Source organism: Stomoxys calcitrans, chromosome 4 (genome assembly GCF_963082655.1).
Source record: "Stomoxys calcitrans chromosome 4, idStoCalc2.1, whole genome shotgun sequence".
In the NCBI taxonomy this organism is placed as follows: Eukaryota; Metazoa; Arthropoda; class Insecta; order Diptera; family Muscidae; genus Stomoxys; species Stomoxys calcitrans.
This window is the reverse complement of record NC_081555.1, coordinates 168964966-168979145: the sequence shown is the minus strand read 5'-3', so window position 1 is coordinate 168979145 and position 14180 is coordinate 168964966. Positions and strand designations below refer to the sequence as shown.

The following is a 14180-nucleotide window of genomic DNA, read 5'->3' as shown; positions in this document are numbered from 1 at the left end:
TCCAAATATAAACCGATATTTTCCAATTTCAATAGGCTTCGTCCCAAATTTTAAGACGATCGCATGAAAATTGTACACAAATTAACATGGACAGACGGACAGACAGATGGACAGACAGACGGACAGATGGACAGGCAGACAGACGGACATGGCTAAATCGAGCAGAAAGTGATTCCGACTCGATCGGTATACTTATCAATGGGTCCATGTCTCTTCCTTCTTGGTATTACAAACAAATGCACTAAGTTATAATACCCTGTTCCACAGTAGTGGTGTAGGTTATAAAAATTTTGCCCCAATCGGATGAAAATTGCGCCCTTTACGCAAAATATCTTATATTGGGTTGCCCAAAAAGTAATTGCGGATTTTTTAAAAGAAAGTAAATGCATTTTTAATAAAACTTAGAATGAACTTTAATCAAATATACTTTTTTTACACTTTTTTTCTAAAGCAAGCTAAAAGTAACAGCTGATAAATGACAGAAGAAAGAATGCAATTACAGAGTCGCAAGCTGTGAAAAAATGTGTCAACGCCGACTATATGAAAAATCCGCAATTACTTTTTGGGCAACCCAATAGGATACATTCAGTTTCGGGTCGCTTATTTTTGTTAAATTTTCCAAAAAAATGTAACTTTGCCGATAATATCGATATAAAAAATTGCGATCGATATTCCCACAACCAATAAAATATCGATAATTTCGATAGTGTCATCGATATTTTGCCTCTACTTCAAGGGCCATACATACATAGGTATGTAGTACTTATATCGACTATACCGCGAAAGCGTGTCTACGTACGATGCACAGTATTACGGCCGTGGTCAAAAATGGCTAAGTCAACATATTCGAAATGCAAATTTTTGTATGCAATTTGGTTTCTATATGTCAAGTAGATTTGTGTCTATAGGGGTTCAAATACAATAATTTTTGGTTATGCCTTTTTATTCGCGTGATCAAGTAGTAGGTCGTATTTGCGTCTGATTGCCCAAGTTAAGGACAAATGTTTTAGATTTTGGGAAAATATCGGATCAGATTTAAATATAGCTCAAATGTATGTTTGCGTTCTTTTATTTTCTTACCCAACACCATAGGATGGGGGTATACTAATCTAGTTTTATTATGTTTGTAACAGCACGAAATATTGATCTAGGACCCCATAAAGTGTATATATTCTTGATCGTCTCCATATTTTGATTCGATATAGCCATGTTTATCCGTCCGTCCATCCGTCCGTCTGTCGAAATCACGATAGCGGTCGTACGCGTAAAGTTAGCCTCTTGAAATTTTGCACAGATACTGAGTACTGATGTAGTTTGGGGATTGCAAATAGGCCATGTCGGTTCAGATTTGGATATAGCTCCCATTTAAACCGATCTCCCGATTGGACCTCTTGAGCTTCTAGGGGCGCAATTTTTGATTGAAACATTGCACATTGTGTTATTTTTCAACAATTTTCAACAACTGTGCCAAGTACGGTCCAAATCGGTCTATAACCTGATAAAGCTCGCATATAAACCGATCTCCCGATTTGACTTCTTGAGCTCTTACAAGCCATAATTGTTGTCCGATTGGGCTGACATTTTGCATTCGGTGTTCTGTAACTGCTTCCAACAACTGTGCCAAGTACGGTCTATAATCTGATATAGCTCCCATATAAACCGATCTCCCTATTTGACTTCTTGAGCCCCTGGAAGCCTCAATTTTCATCCGAATTGGCTGAAATTTTGCACATAGTGTTCTGTTATGACTTGCAACAACAGTGCCAAATAAGACTCAAATCGGCCTTAAACCCAATATAGCTCCCATATAAACCGATCTCCCTATTTGACTTCATGAGTCTCAATTTTTGTCCGATTTGGCTAACATTTTGCATGTAGTGTTCTGTTATGACTTTCAATAACTGTACTAAGTCCAAATTGGCCGGGCCGAACTTAGCACGCTTTTACTTGTTATCTTTAAAATTTTTTCGTGATTTTTCAAACATATTCTAGCTCGAGATCATATTTAATGGGTTCTATTCAAGGAATAGCAATTCTTTGAATAAACCTCAATTATATATTTTTTTATGTAAAATGGGAGACCATCGTGGCTCAGAGGTTAGCATGTCCGCCTATGACGTCGAACGACTGGGTTCAAATCCCGACGTGAACATCAACAAGTTTTTTACTAATGCCGGCTTGTAACATATCCCGTCATCTTAAATCCTGTCTACCAACTGGTGTCGCTATGAGGCACGCCGTTCGGACTCGGCATAAAAAAGGAGGCCCCTTATCATTGAGCCCTAAAACTTGAATCGGACTGCACTTAATGACTTGAGAGAAGTATCCCCTGTTCCTTAATGGAATGTTTATGGGAAATTTAGTATTTAGTAGTAAAATGCAGGAGGCCACCGTAGCGCAGAGGTTAGCATGTCCGCCTGGGTTCGAATCCGTTCAAAATGTTCAACGATGGTTTTCCTCTCCTAATGCTGGCAACATTTGTGAGGTACTATGCCATGTAAAACTTCTCTCCAAAGAGGTTTTGCCCAGCGGCACGCCGTTCGGACTCGGCTATAAAATGAAGGCCCCTTATCATTGAGCTTAAAAACTTGAATCGGACTGCACTCATTGATATGTGAGAAATTTGTCACTGTTCCTTAGTGGAATGTTCTGTCTATCTGCCCATTTGTCTGTTGGGACTTTAGAACGAGTAAAGCTAACCGGTCGAAATTTTGCAGGAATGTGTCTCATTGATATAAGCCGGTTGTGATTGTAATTGAGCCAAGATTGACAATGTCAGTTATGTATATTTCTTATAGATGGGAAATAAACGAAGTATTCGAAATTTTAGCTTAAGACCTTTCTATCTATCCGCCTGCCCGATTGTCTGTGTGTCCGTCCGTCCATCCGTCTGATTGCCTATCTCGCTGTCTGTCCTTCCGTATGTCGGTCCGTCTATCTTTCTATGTGTCTATCCGTCCTTCGGGGAGTCTGTTCGTCTGTCTGTCCGTCTGGTTGTCCGTATGTCTGTCCATCCGTGATTCTGTCCACCTGTCTGTCTATCTGCCCATTTGTCTGTCTATCTGCCCATTTGTCTGTCTATCTGCCCATTTGTTTGTCTGTTTTCCCATTTGCCTGTCTATCTGCCCATTTGTCGGTTGTAACTTTAGAACTAGCAAAGCTAGCCGCTCGAAATAGTTATGAGTAGAATAAAAGTCGATTGGGATTTTAAATGGGCCAAACTTGACCATCTCAGCTATGCATAATACTCCTGGTTTTACTTTCCAAACGCCTGGAGGGCGCATTAATCTTCGATTTGGCTTAAATTTTACAAGTTAGGGTTTGTAACGACTTTCTGGCACGGATGTTGCAAGTAAAGTCCAAATCATTCAATATCCCGGAAATGGTATTTCTTTGGGTTTCTTAAAATATTTTAACAACATATGTTTTGTCTTTTTTTATAAAAGTTGTTTTTTTTTTGTATTCTAAACCTAAATTAACACTTAATTAAGCTCTATATGTACATAAGTCTTACAATTTTGTCACTGGGGCCAGGGGGCCTGTTCATAGGGGCGCCACACCTCCTCGCCCTCTCTGGTGGCATGTGGATGTTGTTCCACCGCGCCATTTGGGGCACCCACCACAGGCCCAACATCTGTGGCCGGATCCGTTAAATGATTGCCACCCGCTTGTCTTTGGTCAGCTTCCAGGCTATTGGCATCAGACACCACAACATGGTTGGAATGAGGATCATTGCCCATTACGCCATTGCCTAGACGATTTTGCATTTGTTCCTGTTCATGATCGGAGGTGCCTATGCCAATTTCTATGCTGGGTCTATTGCCCGACAGCGAACTAATGGTCAAGGCATTCTCACCGCCCAAATATTGTTCGATTTTATCGGTGCCATGCAAATGTAAATGAATCTCATTTTGATTGTAGGTAGAGAAGAGTTGTGGATACAGCACCATGGTGGGGGTGTGAGCATGCGTGGAGTATTGCGGCTGTGCCGCACAACTGCCGTATTGGTAGTTGTTGTAGCCATTGGACCAGTTGCTGTAGGAGCTATAGCCAGCAGCTGCTGCCGCATTATAGGATTCATATTCATTTTTGGCCCCCCCCGTATAGTTGGGACTGCACATGGGCGGCTGTATGTGCGGCACTATGGCACTGGGATGATATTCACTGGGTGTGCAAAAGGGTTGCATATCGGTAATGACAGTGGGCAATTGCAAATTGGCAGGATCGGAGGAGAGTGTCTCATAGCCGGCATAGGCAGCATTGGTGGCTGCCGCTGTGGCCGAGGGTGGTGCTGGCGGTGGTGGCAAGAGATGGCTATGATGATACGAATAGGCAGCCGAGGCAGATGAGGTGCAGCCCGTCCAATCGGCGGCTCCCATGAGATTGTTGGTGTCTGCAAAAAGAGAAAGTAAAAAAAAGTAAATAAATTTTGAAAGGGTTGAAATATTAGGTAAAATTTTGAAAAATGAGTTTTCTTAAAAATATGTGCATCTGGATAATGTTTGGGGTTTGGGCGCACTTTAGATACATGGCTTAATTTTCGATATCAGATCTGTACTTTGCAACCATACACCTTTCATTACCGTCTATTAGCGTGGGGTAGTACCTACACTAATAAGCGGGGCCCAGCCCTGGCAGAGTTCTTGAATACTAACGACCTTATAACACTTCATAATGGTAACACCGCTACCTTTGTTAAAAGGATTGGGGAGGAGGTATTAAAAGTGACGATATGTTTGGAAAATCTAATCGATGAGGTTCAGTATTGGAGAGTCTCCATGGAACACTCTTTCTCTGACCATCGCTACATTAGGTTTAGAATAGCACGACCAGCGCCGAATCCGATAGGCTTCCGGAATAAGAACGGCGTTCCGCAGTGCGACACCTCTTGGGAGAGAAGTTTTACATGGCATAGTACCTCACAAATGTCGCCAGCATTAGGAGGGGAAAATCACCGTTGAAATTTTTTTTCTGATGGTCTCGCCAGGATTCGAACCCATGTGTTCAGCGTCATAGGCGGACATGCTAACCTCTGCGCTACGGTGGAAACTGGACTGGAAGGGTCAAATTCAGCAGCGTACTAAGAAGGCTCACAGATGTTGGGCAATTATAGCCGCGTCCGAACGGCGTGCCGCAGTGCGACACCTCTTTGGAGAGAAGTTTTACATGGCAAAGTACCTCACAAATGTTGCCAGCATTAGAAGGGGGAAACCCCTGTTGAAAATTTTTTCTAATAATCTCGCCAGGATTCGAACCCAGGCGTTCAGCGTCATAGACGAACATGCAAACCTCTGCGCTACGGTGGAAACTGGACTGGAGGGGTTAAATTCAGCAGCGTACTAAGAAGGCTCACAGATGTTGGGGAATATGTAGACGGGCCGTAGGCTCGACATGAGGCCTGATAACTTACGTCTCAGTAGTTTGGTGGACTGCTATGGAGAAAAAGTCCAATGCAAGGACCATATAACAGGTTTAGAGAACATATTGTCTTGACATAGGGGGAGCGCTAAGGACCACGCCCACTAGGGCAATGGAGACTATTCTAGATATCCGACTCATTGACATACAGATTAAGTGTAAGGCAGCCACTGCGGCTATGAGACTTAAGGCGTTGGGAGAATGGATTGAGGATGGGAGCAGCTCATACCATCGCAGTATAATCAAGGCGACGATAGGAAACCTGGAAGGAAGGGAAGAGGTTTCCGATCGGATACTTGAGATGACACTTAAGGTCGAGTGCGAGGCACTGCTGTCAGGGGCATAGTCTTGGATTGACGGGACCCTATTATTGTCATCTCCCATTGCGATGGGAGAATGGATTGAGGATGGGAGCAGCTCATACCATCGCAGTATAATCAAGGCTACGATAGGAAACCTGGAAGGAAGGGAAGAGGTTTCCGATCGGATACCTGAGATGAACCTTGAGGTCGAGTGCGAGGCACTGCTGCCAGGGGCATAGTCTTGGATTGACGGGACCCTAGTATTGTCATCTCCCATTGCCATGGGAGAATGGATTGGGGATGGGAGCAGCTCATACCATTGTGGTATTATCGAGGCGACAATAGGAAACCTGGAAGGAAGGGAAGAGGTTTTCCGATCGAATACCTGAGATGAACCTTGAGGTCGAGTGCGAGGCACTGCTGCCAGGGGCATAGTCTTGGATTGACGGGACCCTAGTATTGTCATCTCCCATTGCGATGGGAGAATGGATTGAGGATGGGAGCAGCTCATACCATTGTGGTATAATCGAGGAGACAATAGGAAACCTGGAAGGAAGGGAAGAGGTTTCCGATCGAATACCTGAGATGAACCTTGAGGTCGAGTGCGAGGCACTGCTGCCAGGGGCATAGTCTTGGATTGACGGGACCCTAGTATTGTCATCTCCCATTGCCATGGGAGAATGGATTGGGGATGGGAGCAGCTCATACCATTGTGGTATTATCGAGGCGACAATAGGAAACCTGGAAGGAAGGGAAGAGGTTTTCCGATCGAATACCTGAGATGAACCTTGAGGTCGAGTGCGAGGCACTGCTGCCAGGGGCATAGTCTTGGATTGACGGGACCCTAGTATTGCCATCGGGGGGGTTATGTTACACGGATGGATCAAAGCTAGAGAATAGAGTGGGAACCCAAGGACTGGGATCTGTTTTAGACTGCCTGACCATAATACGGTCCTGCAGGCGGAAATGCTGGAGATCACGGAATGCGTGAAGTGCTGTGGTGCTAAAGCGAGGATGTCGAGTGTGAACATCTTTACAGACAGCAAACTAGCCACAAGGGCAATAACAACCAGCATGGTAAGGTCACAAACAGTCTTGCAGTGTAAGAAGGCGATAAACGCCTTCTTTGAGGATATCAAAATTCGCATCGTTTGGTTGCCGGCCCATAACGGAGTAAGGAAGAATCAAAGGGCAGACGATTTGGCGTTGAAGGCCAGAGGACTGCCGTCAATAAATTTGGTTAACCCGAAGCCTTTCGGGTCGACGCAGTACGAGTTAGGGGCGTGGGCGACGAATGCGCATGCAACCCTGTGGAACAGCGAAACGGTTGGTAGGGCTGCGAAAATCCTATAGAGGGGATTCAGATCGTGAAAAGACGAGGCTATTACTGAAAGGAGGTCTGTATTGCTACTGGTATCATAATGGTCGGAAGGAAGGCGAAAATCCTATAGAGGGGATTCAGATTGTGAGAAGACGAGGTTATTACTGAAAGAAAGTTAAAAGGAGGTCAGTATAGCTATTGGTATCATAACGGGACACATAGGACTACAAGCTCACTTTTGTAAAATCGGTGCGGCAAGGGATAGCATGTGTAGGGCATGCGGGGAAGTTGATGAGTTATTCGAGCATTTCCTTTGTTATTGCCCGGCTTTTGCGTCTAACAGAGTCCGGCACTTGGGTGGGGACACTATACTAGACATGAACCAACTTAGGGGAGTGGCATGGAAAACAATTAGGGATTTTCTAAATAGCAGGGAATTCCTAACATTTCTTTCTTTTTCTAGGTTACTTTTATTTTTTATTTAGAGCGCACAACAAGCTGACTACTGGCTTAGGTGTATGTCCATAGTGATATGGGGCGAATTAATATCTGCACCCTCGTTTCAACCTAACCTAACTGCAAATATTTGGGGTCCCACCCAAATATTGGGTTGCCCCAAAAAGTAATTGCGGATTTTTCATATAGTCGGCGTTGACAAATTTTTTCACAGCTTGTGACTCTGTAATTGCATTCTTTCTTCTGTCAGTTATCAGCTGTGACTTTTAGTTTGCTTTAGAAAAAAAGTATAAAAAAAGTATATTTGATTAAAGTTCATTCCAAGTTTTATTAAAAATGCATTTACTTTCTTTAAAAAAAAAACCGCAATTACTTTTTGGGCAACCCAATACCTTTCAATTTAACTCATGTTGTTGTAATAGCGTTTGGTGGTAATGCGTGGGGCGCTCTCTAAGGTTATTTTGATGTTACCATCTCTCAGTACCTTGTACTCATCTCTCAGTTATGCCGTTTTTTTAAGCAAGGGTAAGGGTGCGCCTGAATTTCATAAATGTTCTTTAAAATTTAAATTTTTCAAAAAAGTTTGACCAAAACTTAATTTTTGTTCAACTTTTTTTGAAGAAATTTTTTTTTTTTGAATTTTTTTGTCTAAGAATTGGTAGTAATTTTTGATTTTCATGAAAACATTTAATTCAAATTTTTATACTCATCACCGAAGGATGGGGGTATATTCATTTTGTCATTCCGTTTGCAACACATCGAAATATCCATTTCCGACCCTATAAGGTATATATATTCTTGATCAGCGTAAAAATCTAAGACGATCTAGCCATGTCCGTCTGTCTGTCCGTCTGTCTGTTGAAATCTACAAATCTACGCTACTGTCTTTAAAAATAGAGATATTGAGCTGAAATTTCACACAGATTCTTTTTTTGTCCATAAGCAGGTTAAGTTCGAAGATGGGCTATATCGGACTATATCTTGATATAGCCCCCATATAGACCGATCCGCCGATTTAGGGTCTTAGGCCCATCAAAGCCACATTTATTATCCGATTTTGCTGCAATTTGGGGCAGTGAGTTGTGCTGGGTCCTTCGTCATCCTTCGTCAAGTTGGCTCAGATCGGTTCAGATTTGGATATAGCTGCCATATAGACCGATCCTTCTATTTAGGGTCTTAGGCCCATAAAAGCCACATTTATTATCCGATTTTGCTGCAATTTGGGCCAGTGAGTTGTGTTAGGCCCTTTGACATCCTTCGTCAATTTGGTCCAGATCGAATCAGATTTGGATATAGCTGCCATATAGACCGATTTCTTGATTTATGGTTTTAGGCCCATAAAATGCTCATTTATTGTCCGATGTCGCCGAAATTTGGGACAGTGAGTTAAGTTAAGCCCCTTGACATACTTCTGCAATATCGCACAGATCGGATCAGATTTGGATATAGCTGCCATATAGACCGATTTCTTGATTTATGGTTTTGGGCCCATAAAATGCTCATTTATTGTCCGATGTCGCTGAAATTTGAGACAGTGAGTTTGGTTAGGCTCTTCGACGTCCTTCTTCAATTTGGCCCAGATCGGTCCAGATTTGAATATAGCTGCCATATAGACCGATCTCTCGATTTAAGGTTTTGGGCCCATAAAAGAGGCATTTATTGTCCGATTTCGTCGAAATTTGGGACAGTGCTTTGGGTTAGGCTCTTTGACATTTTTATGCAACTTGGCCCAAATCGGTCTAGATTTGGATATAGCTGCCATGTAGACCGATATCTGGATTTAAAGTCTTGGCCCCATAAAAGGCGCATTTATAATCCGATTTCACTGAAATTTGACACAGTGACTTATGTTAGGGTTTTCGACATCCGTGTCGTATGTAGTTCAGATCGGTTTATTTTTAGATATAGCTAGTGTACTTTTTAGTATTTGGTCCAAATCGGAACATATTTAGATATAACTGATATGGGACATAAGGTATGAAATTTTCTCCGAATTTTGATGAAAGGTGGTTTACATATATACCCGAGGTGGTGGGTATCCAAAGTTCGGCCCGGTCGAACCTAACGCCTTTTTGCTTGTTTGATTTTTTATTAAATTTTCATTCATATTCATTGCGACATCCACTCCCTTACCCACTAAAATCAAGACATTATCATTGCGAAAAACTCAGCAGGACACCTTGTGCTATTCCACGGCTATTATAATTAACCATGTAATAGCCTTCAATCCTTATTTTACCCTCTAACCTCTGCTAAGGTTACAGAGCAAGGATACAACAACAACAACAGCAACAAAAATATTACAATAATTAATTGAAGGGTTTGACTATATCATCGATCAAAAACAATGGCCAACTGCTAGAAATGACAACATAATCATTAAGGACCACTAATTGTATATTTGCTAGCCAGCCGTTTGCTGGCTGTGAGTGCCATTCCATGTCCTGCAACCCCGACGAAATGACAAAACATGGGCTTTAAACGTTCCGCTTTACAGTAGCTCCTTTGCAATTATCAAACGTCAATTGAAGGTTAAATTAATGACATGGTCAACATTTCGCTGCACTCCCTCACTTCAATGCAAGGACACACACCATGATAAACCACTGTGCGTATGTAAACCGAAAGGGCGGTGTAAAGACTTTGAAAATAAATACTCGCCATAGCTGAGTATGAAGCGAAGAAGAAAAAAAAAAAAAGTCCCTGAAAATTGAGAAAACATTGGTCGACTAAAGTAACGACCTTCGGACAACATCATGACAGTGAGTGCAACAATCTGTCGTATAGATGGTCGCTTGATTTGTTGCTTGCATGTTCTTTTTGTTGTAGTTCTTGTATATTGCACCGGCCAAGTGGCTGGGGTACAAAATTACATGTTAGCCTCTCGTAATAAATGGACGGACGGACGGACAGTTGCATAAATGAAGAAGGCACGGGCTCTATTGTGCGTTCAACGGTCAAGGCAAACAAACGCACCCGGTAATCGTCTGCAAATGAAGACTGCGATTTTTGAGTTGTGTGTGTATGTGCGTGGGGGTCCCCATGTCATCATCATTGGGTTGGTTGCCTGCTGACGATGGAGTGCAAGTGCAGTAGCAACTTGTTATGTAGCAAAGTCTTGGGTTGCCCAAAAAGTAATTGCGGATTTTTGAAAAGTAAGTAAATGCATTTTTAATAAAACTTAGAATGAACTTTAATCAAATATACTTTTTTTACACTTTTTTTACTAAAGCAAGCTAAAAGTAACAGCTGTTGACTGACAGAAGAAAGAATGCAATTACAGAGTCACAAGCTGTGAACATATTTGTCAACGCCGACTATATGAAAAATCCGCAATTACTTTTTGGGCAACCCAATACAATAATTTCTTTAGACTCACAGATGAGAGACCCTGAACGCTTAAAAAGTGGTAGACAGTGGGAAAAGCAATAACATTCTATTCTTTACTTCAATTCGGTGATGCTGAATGCCTGGGTTCGAATACCAGTAAAAAAAAGGAAAATTTTTCAGCTTTGGTTATCCCCTCCTAAAGCTAGCGACATTTGTGAGGTACTTTGCCATTGAAAAACTTCTCCCCAAAGAGGTGTCACTCTGCGGCACGCCGTTCGGACTCGGCCATAAAAAGGAGGTCCCTTATCATTGAGCTTAAAATTGAATCGGACAGCACTCTTTGGTTTGTGAGAAGTTTGCCCCAGTTTCTTAATACTCCAATATTGGCCCAATTTTATTATACCCTCTACCATAGGATGGGGGGGGGGGGGGGGGGGGGTATACTAAGTTCGTTATTCCGTTTGTAACACCTCGAAATAGGCTTTAAGACCGCATATAGAATAAATATTCTTGATCGTCATGACATTTTAAGTCAATTTACCCATGTCCGTCTGTCTGTTCGTCCGTCCGTCTGTCGAAAACAAGCTAACTATCGAAGGAGTAAAGCTAGACGCTTGAAATTTTAGACAAATATATCTAAGATCGGTTGGGATTGTAAATGGCCAAATCGGTATATGTTTTGATAGAGCTGTCATATATACCGATTTTGGGTCTTGACATCATGAGCATCTAGAGGGAGCATTTCTTATCCGATTTTCTGAAAACTTGCACGAGGAGTTTTGGGGCTCACTTCCAACGCCTGTGCTAAGTATGGTTCAAATCGGTTCATAACCTGATGTAGCTGCGATATAAACCGTTCTTGGATCTTGTTTTCTTGAGCACTAGAGGGCGCAATTCTCCTCCGATTTGGCTGAAATTCCTGCACAAAGTGTTTTGTTATGACCTCCAATAACTATGCTAAGTATGGTTCATATCGGTTCATAACCTGATATATTGGGTTGCCCAAAAAGTAATTGCGGATTTTTCATATAGTCGCCGTTGACAAATTTTTTCACAGCTTGTAATTGCATTCTTTCTTCTGTCAGTTATCAGTGGTTACTTTTAGCTTGCTTTAAATAAAAAGTGTAAAAAAAGTGTATTTGATTAAAGTTCATTCTAAGTTTTATTAAAAATGCATTTACTTTCTTTAAAAAAATCCGCAATTACTTTTTGGGCAAACTCAATACCTTTCAATTTAACTCATGTTGTTGTAATAGCGTTTGGTGGTAATGCGTGGGGCGCTCTCTAAGGTAACTTTGATGTTACCATCTCTCAGTACCTTGTACTCATCTCTCAGTTATGCCGTTTTTTATGCAAGGGTAAGGCTGCCCCCCTGAATTTCATAAATGTTGGTTTAAAATTTAAATTTTTCAAAAAAGTTTGACCTAAACTTAATTTTTGTTCAACTTTTTGAAGAATTTTTTTTTGAATTTTTTTGTCCTAAGAATTGGTAGTAATTGTTTGATTTTCATGAAAACATTTCATTCAAATTTTTATACCCATCACCGAGGATGGGGGTATATTCATTTTGTCATTCCGTTTGCAACACATCGAAATATCCATTTCCGACCCTATAAAGTATATATAATTCTTGATCAGCGTAAAATCGTAAGACGATCTAGCCATGTCCGTCCGTCTGTCCGTCTGTCTGTTGAAATCTACAAATCTACGCTACTGTCTTTAAAAATAGAGATATTAAGCTGAAATTTGCACAGATTCTTTTTTTGTCCATAAGCAGGTTAAGTCCGAAGATGGGCTATATCGGACTATATCTTGATATAGCCCCCATATCGACCTATCCTTCGATTTAGGGTCTTAGGACCGAAGATGGGCTATATCGGACTATATCTTGATATAGCCCCCATATCGACAGATCCTTCGATTTAGGGTCTTCGGCCCATAAAAGCCTCATTTATTATCCGATTTTGCTAAAATTTGGGACAGTGAATTGCGTTAGGCCCTTCGACATTCATCTTCACTTTGGCCAAGATCGGTCCAGATTTGGGTATAGCTGCCATATAGACCAATCTCTAGATTTAAGGTCTTGCACCCAAAAGGCTCATTTATTGTCCGATTTTGCCAAATTTGGGACAGTGAGTTGTGTTAAGCCCCTCGAAATACTTCTGCAATATGGCACAGATCGGTCCAGATTTGAAAATAGCTACCATATAGACCGATCTCTAGATTTAAGGCCTTGCACCCACAAAAGGCCCATTTATTGTCCAATTTTGCCAAAATTTGGGGCAGTGAGTTGTGTTAGGCCCTTCGACATTCTTCTTCAATTTGGCCCAGATCGGTCCAGGTTTGGATGTAGACCGATCTCTCGATATAAGTTTTCGGCGTATTTATTGTTCGATTTCGCCGAAATTTGGGACTGTGAGTTGTGTTAGGTTCTTCGACAACATTTTGCAATTTGGCCCAGATCGCTCCAGATTTGGATATAGCTGCCTTATAGACCGATCTCTCGACTTAAGGTTTTGGACCCATAAAAGGCACATTTTTTGTCCGATTTCACCGAAATTTGGGACAGTGAGTTGTGTTAGGCCCGATCTTTCGATTTAAAGTCTTGACTCCATAAAAGGCGAATGTATAATCCGATTTCGCAATTTTGCTTTTCGACATCCGTGTCGTATATGGTTCAGATAAGACTTGTGCTTAATAGACCACTCACTATCCGTGTCGAATTTGGTCCAAATCGGACCATATTTAGATAAAGCTGCCATGGGCGCATAAATTATGAATTTTTTTTCTTTTCTTTTTATACCCACCACCATAGGATGAAGGCATACTAATCTAGTCACCTTGAAATATTCGTATAAGACCCCATAAAGTATATCTCTGATCGTCTCGACGTTCTGAGTCGATCTAACCATGTCCGTCCGTCCACATGTAGAAATCACGATAGCGGTCGAACGCATAAAGCTAGCCGCTTGAAATTTTGCACAGAAACTGACTATTGATGTAGGTCGTTGGGAATTGCAAATGGGCTATATCGGCTCAGATTTGGATTAGCTCCCGTATAAACCGATTTCCCTAATTGATTTCTTGAGCCTCTGGAACCCGCAATTTTTGTCCGATTTGGCTGAAATTTAGCATGTGGTGTTCTGTTATGACTTTCAACAACTGTGCCAAGTACGGTCTAAATTCGTCTATAACCTGATATAGCTCCCATATAAACCGATCTCCCGATTTGACTTCTTGAGCTTTTGGAAACCGCAATTTGTATCCGATTTGGCTGAAATTTTGCAAGCGGTGTTCCGTTATGACTTTTAACAACTGTGCCGAGTACGGTCCAAATCGGTCTACAACCTGAT

The 14180-nt window shown here is 41.7% G+C and overlaps 1 protein-coding gene across 1 annotated transcript in view; it reads right to left on the bottom strand.

Moving 5' to 3' along the window:
• Positions 1-3475: 3475 nt before the first annotated feature.
• LOC106086789 (protein lozenge) overlaps positions 3476-14180 on the bottom strand; it is an 82817-nt gene continuing 72112 nt past the window's right edge. The window contains exon 5 of the mRNA XM_059367032.1: positions 3476-4393. Within this exon, the coding sequence (XP_059223015.1) occupies positions 3522-4393 (872 nt within the window). The 3' untranslated portion in view covers positions 3476-3521. The remainder of the gene's footprint in view (positions 4394-14180) is intronic.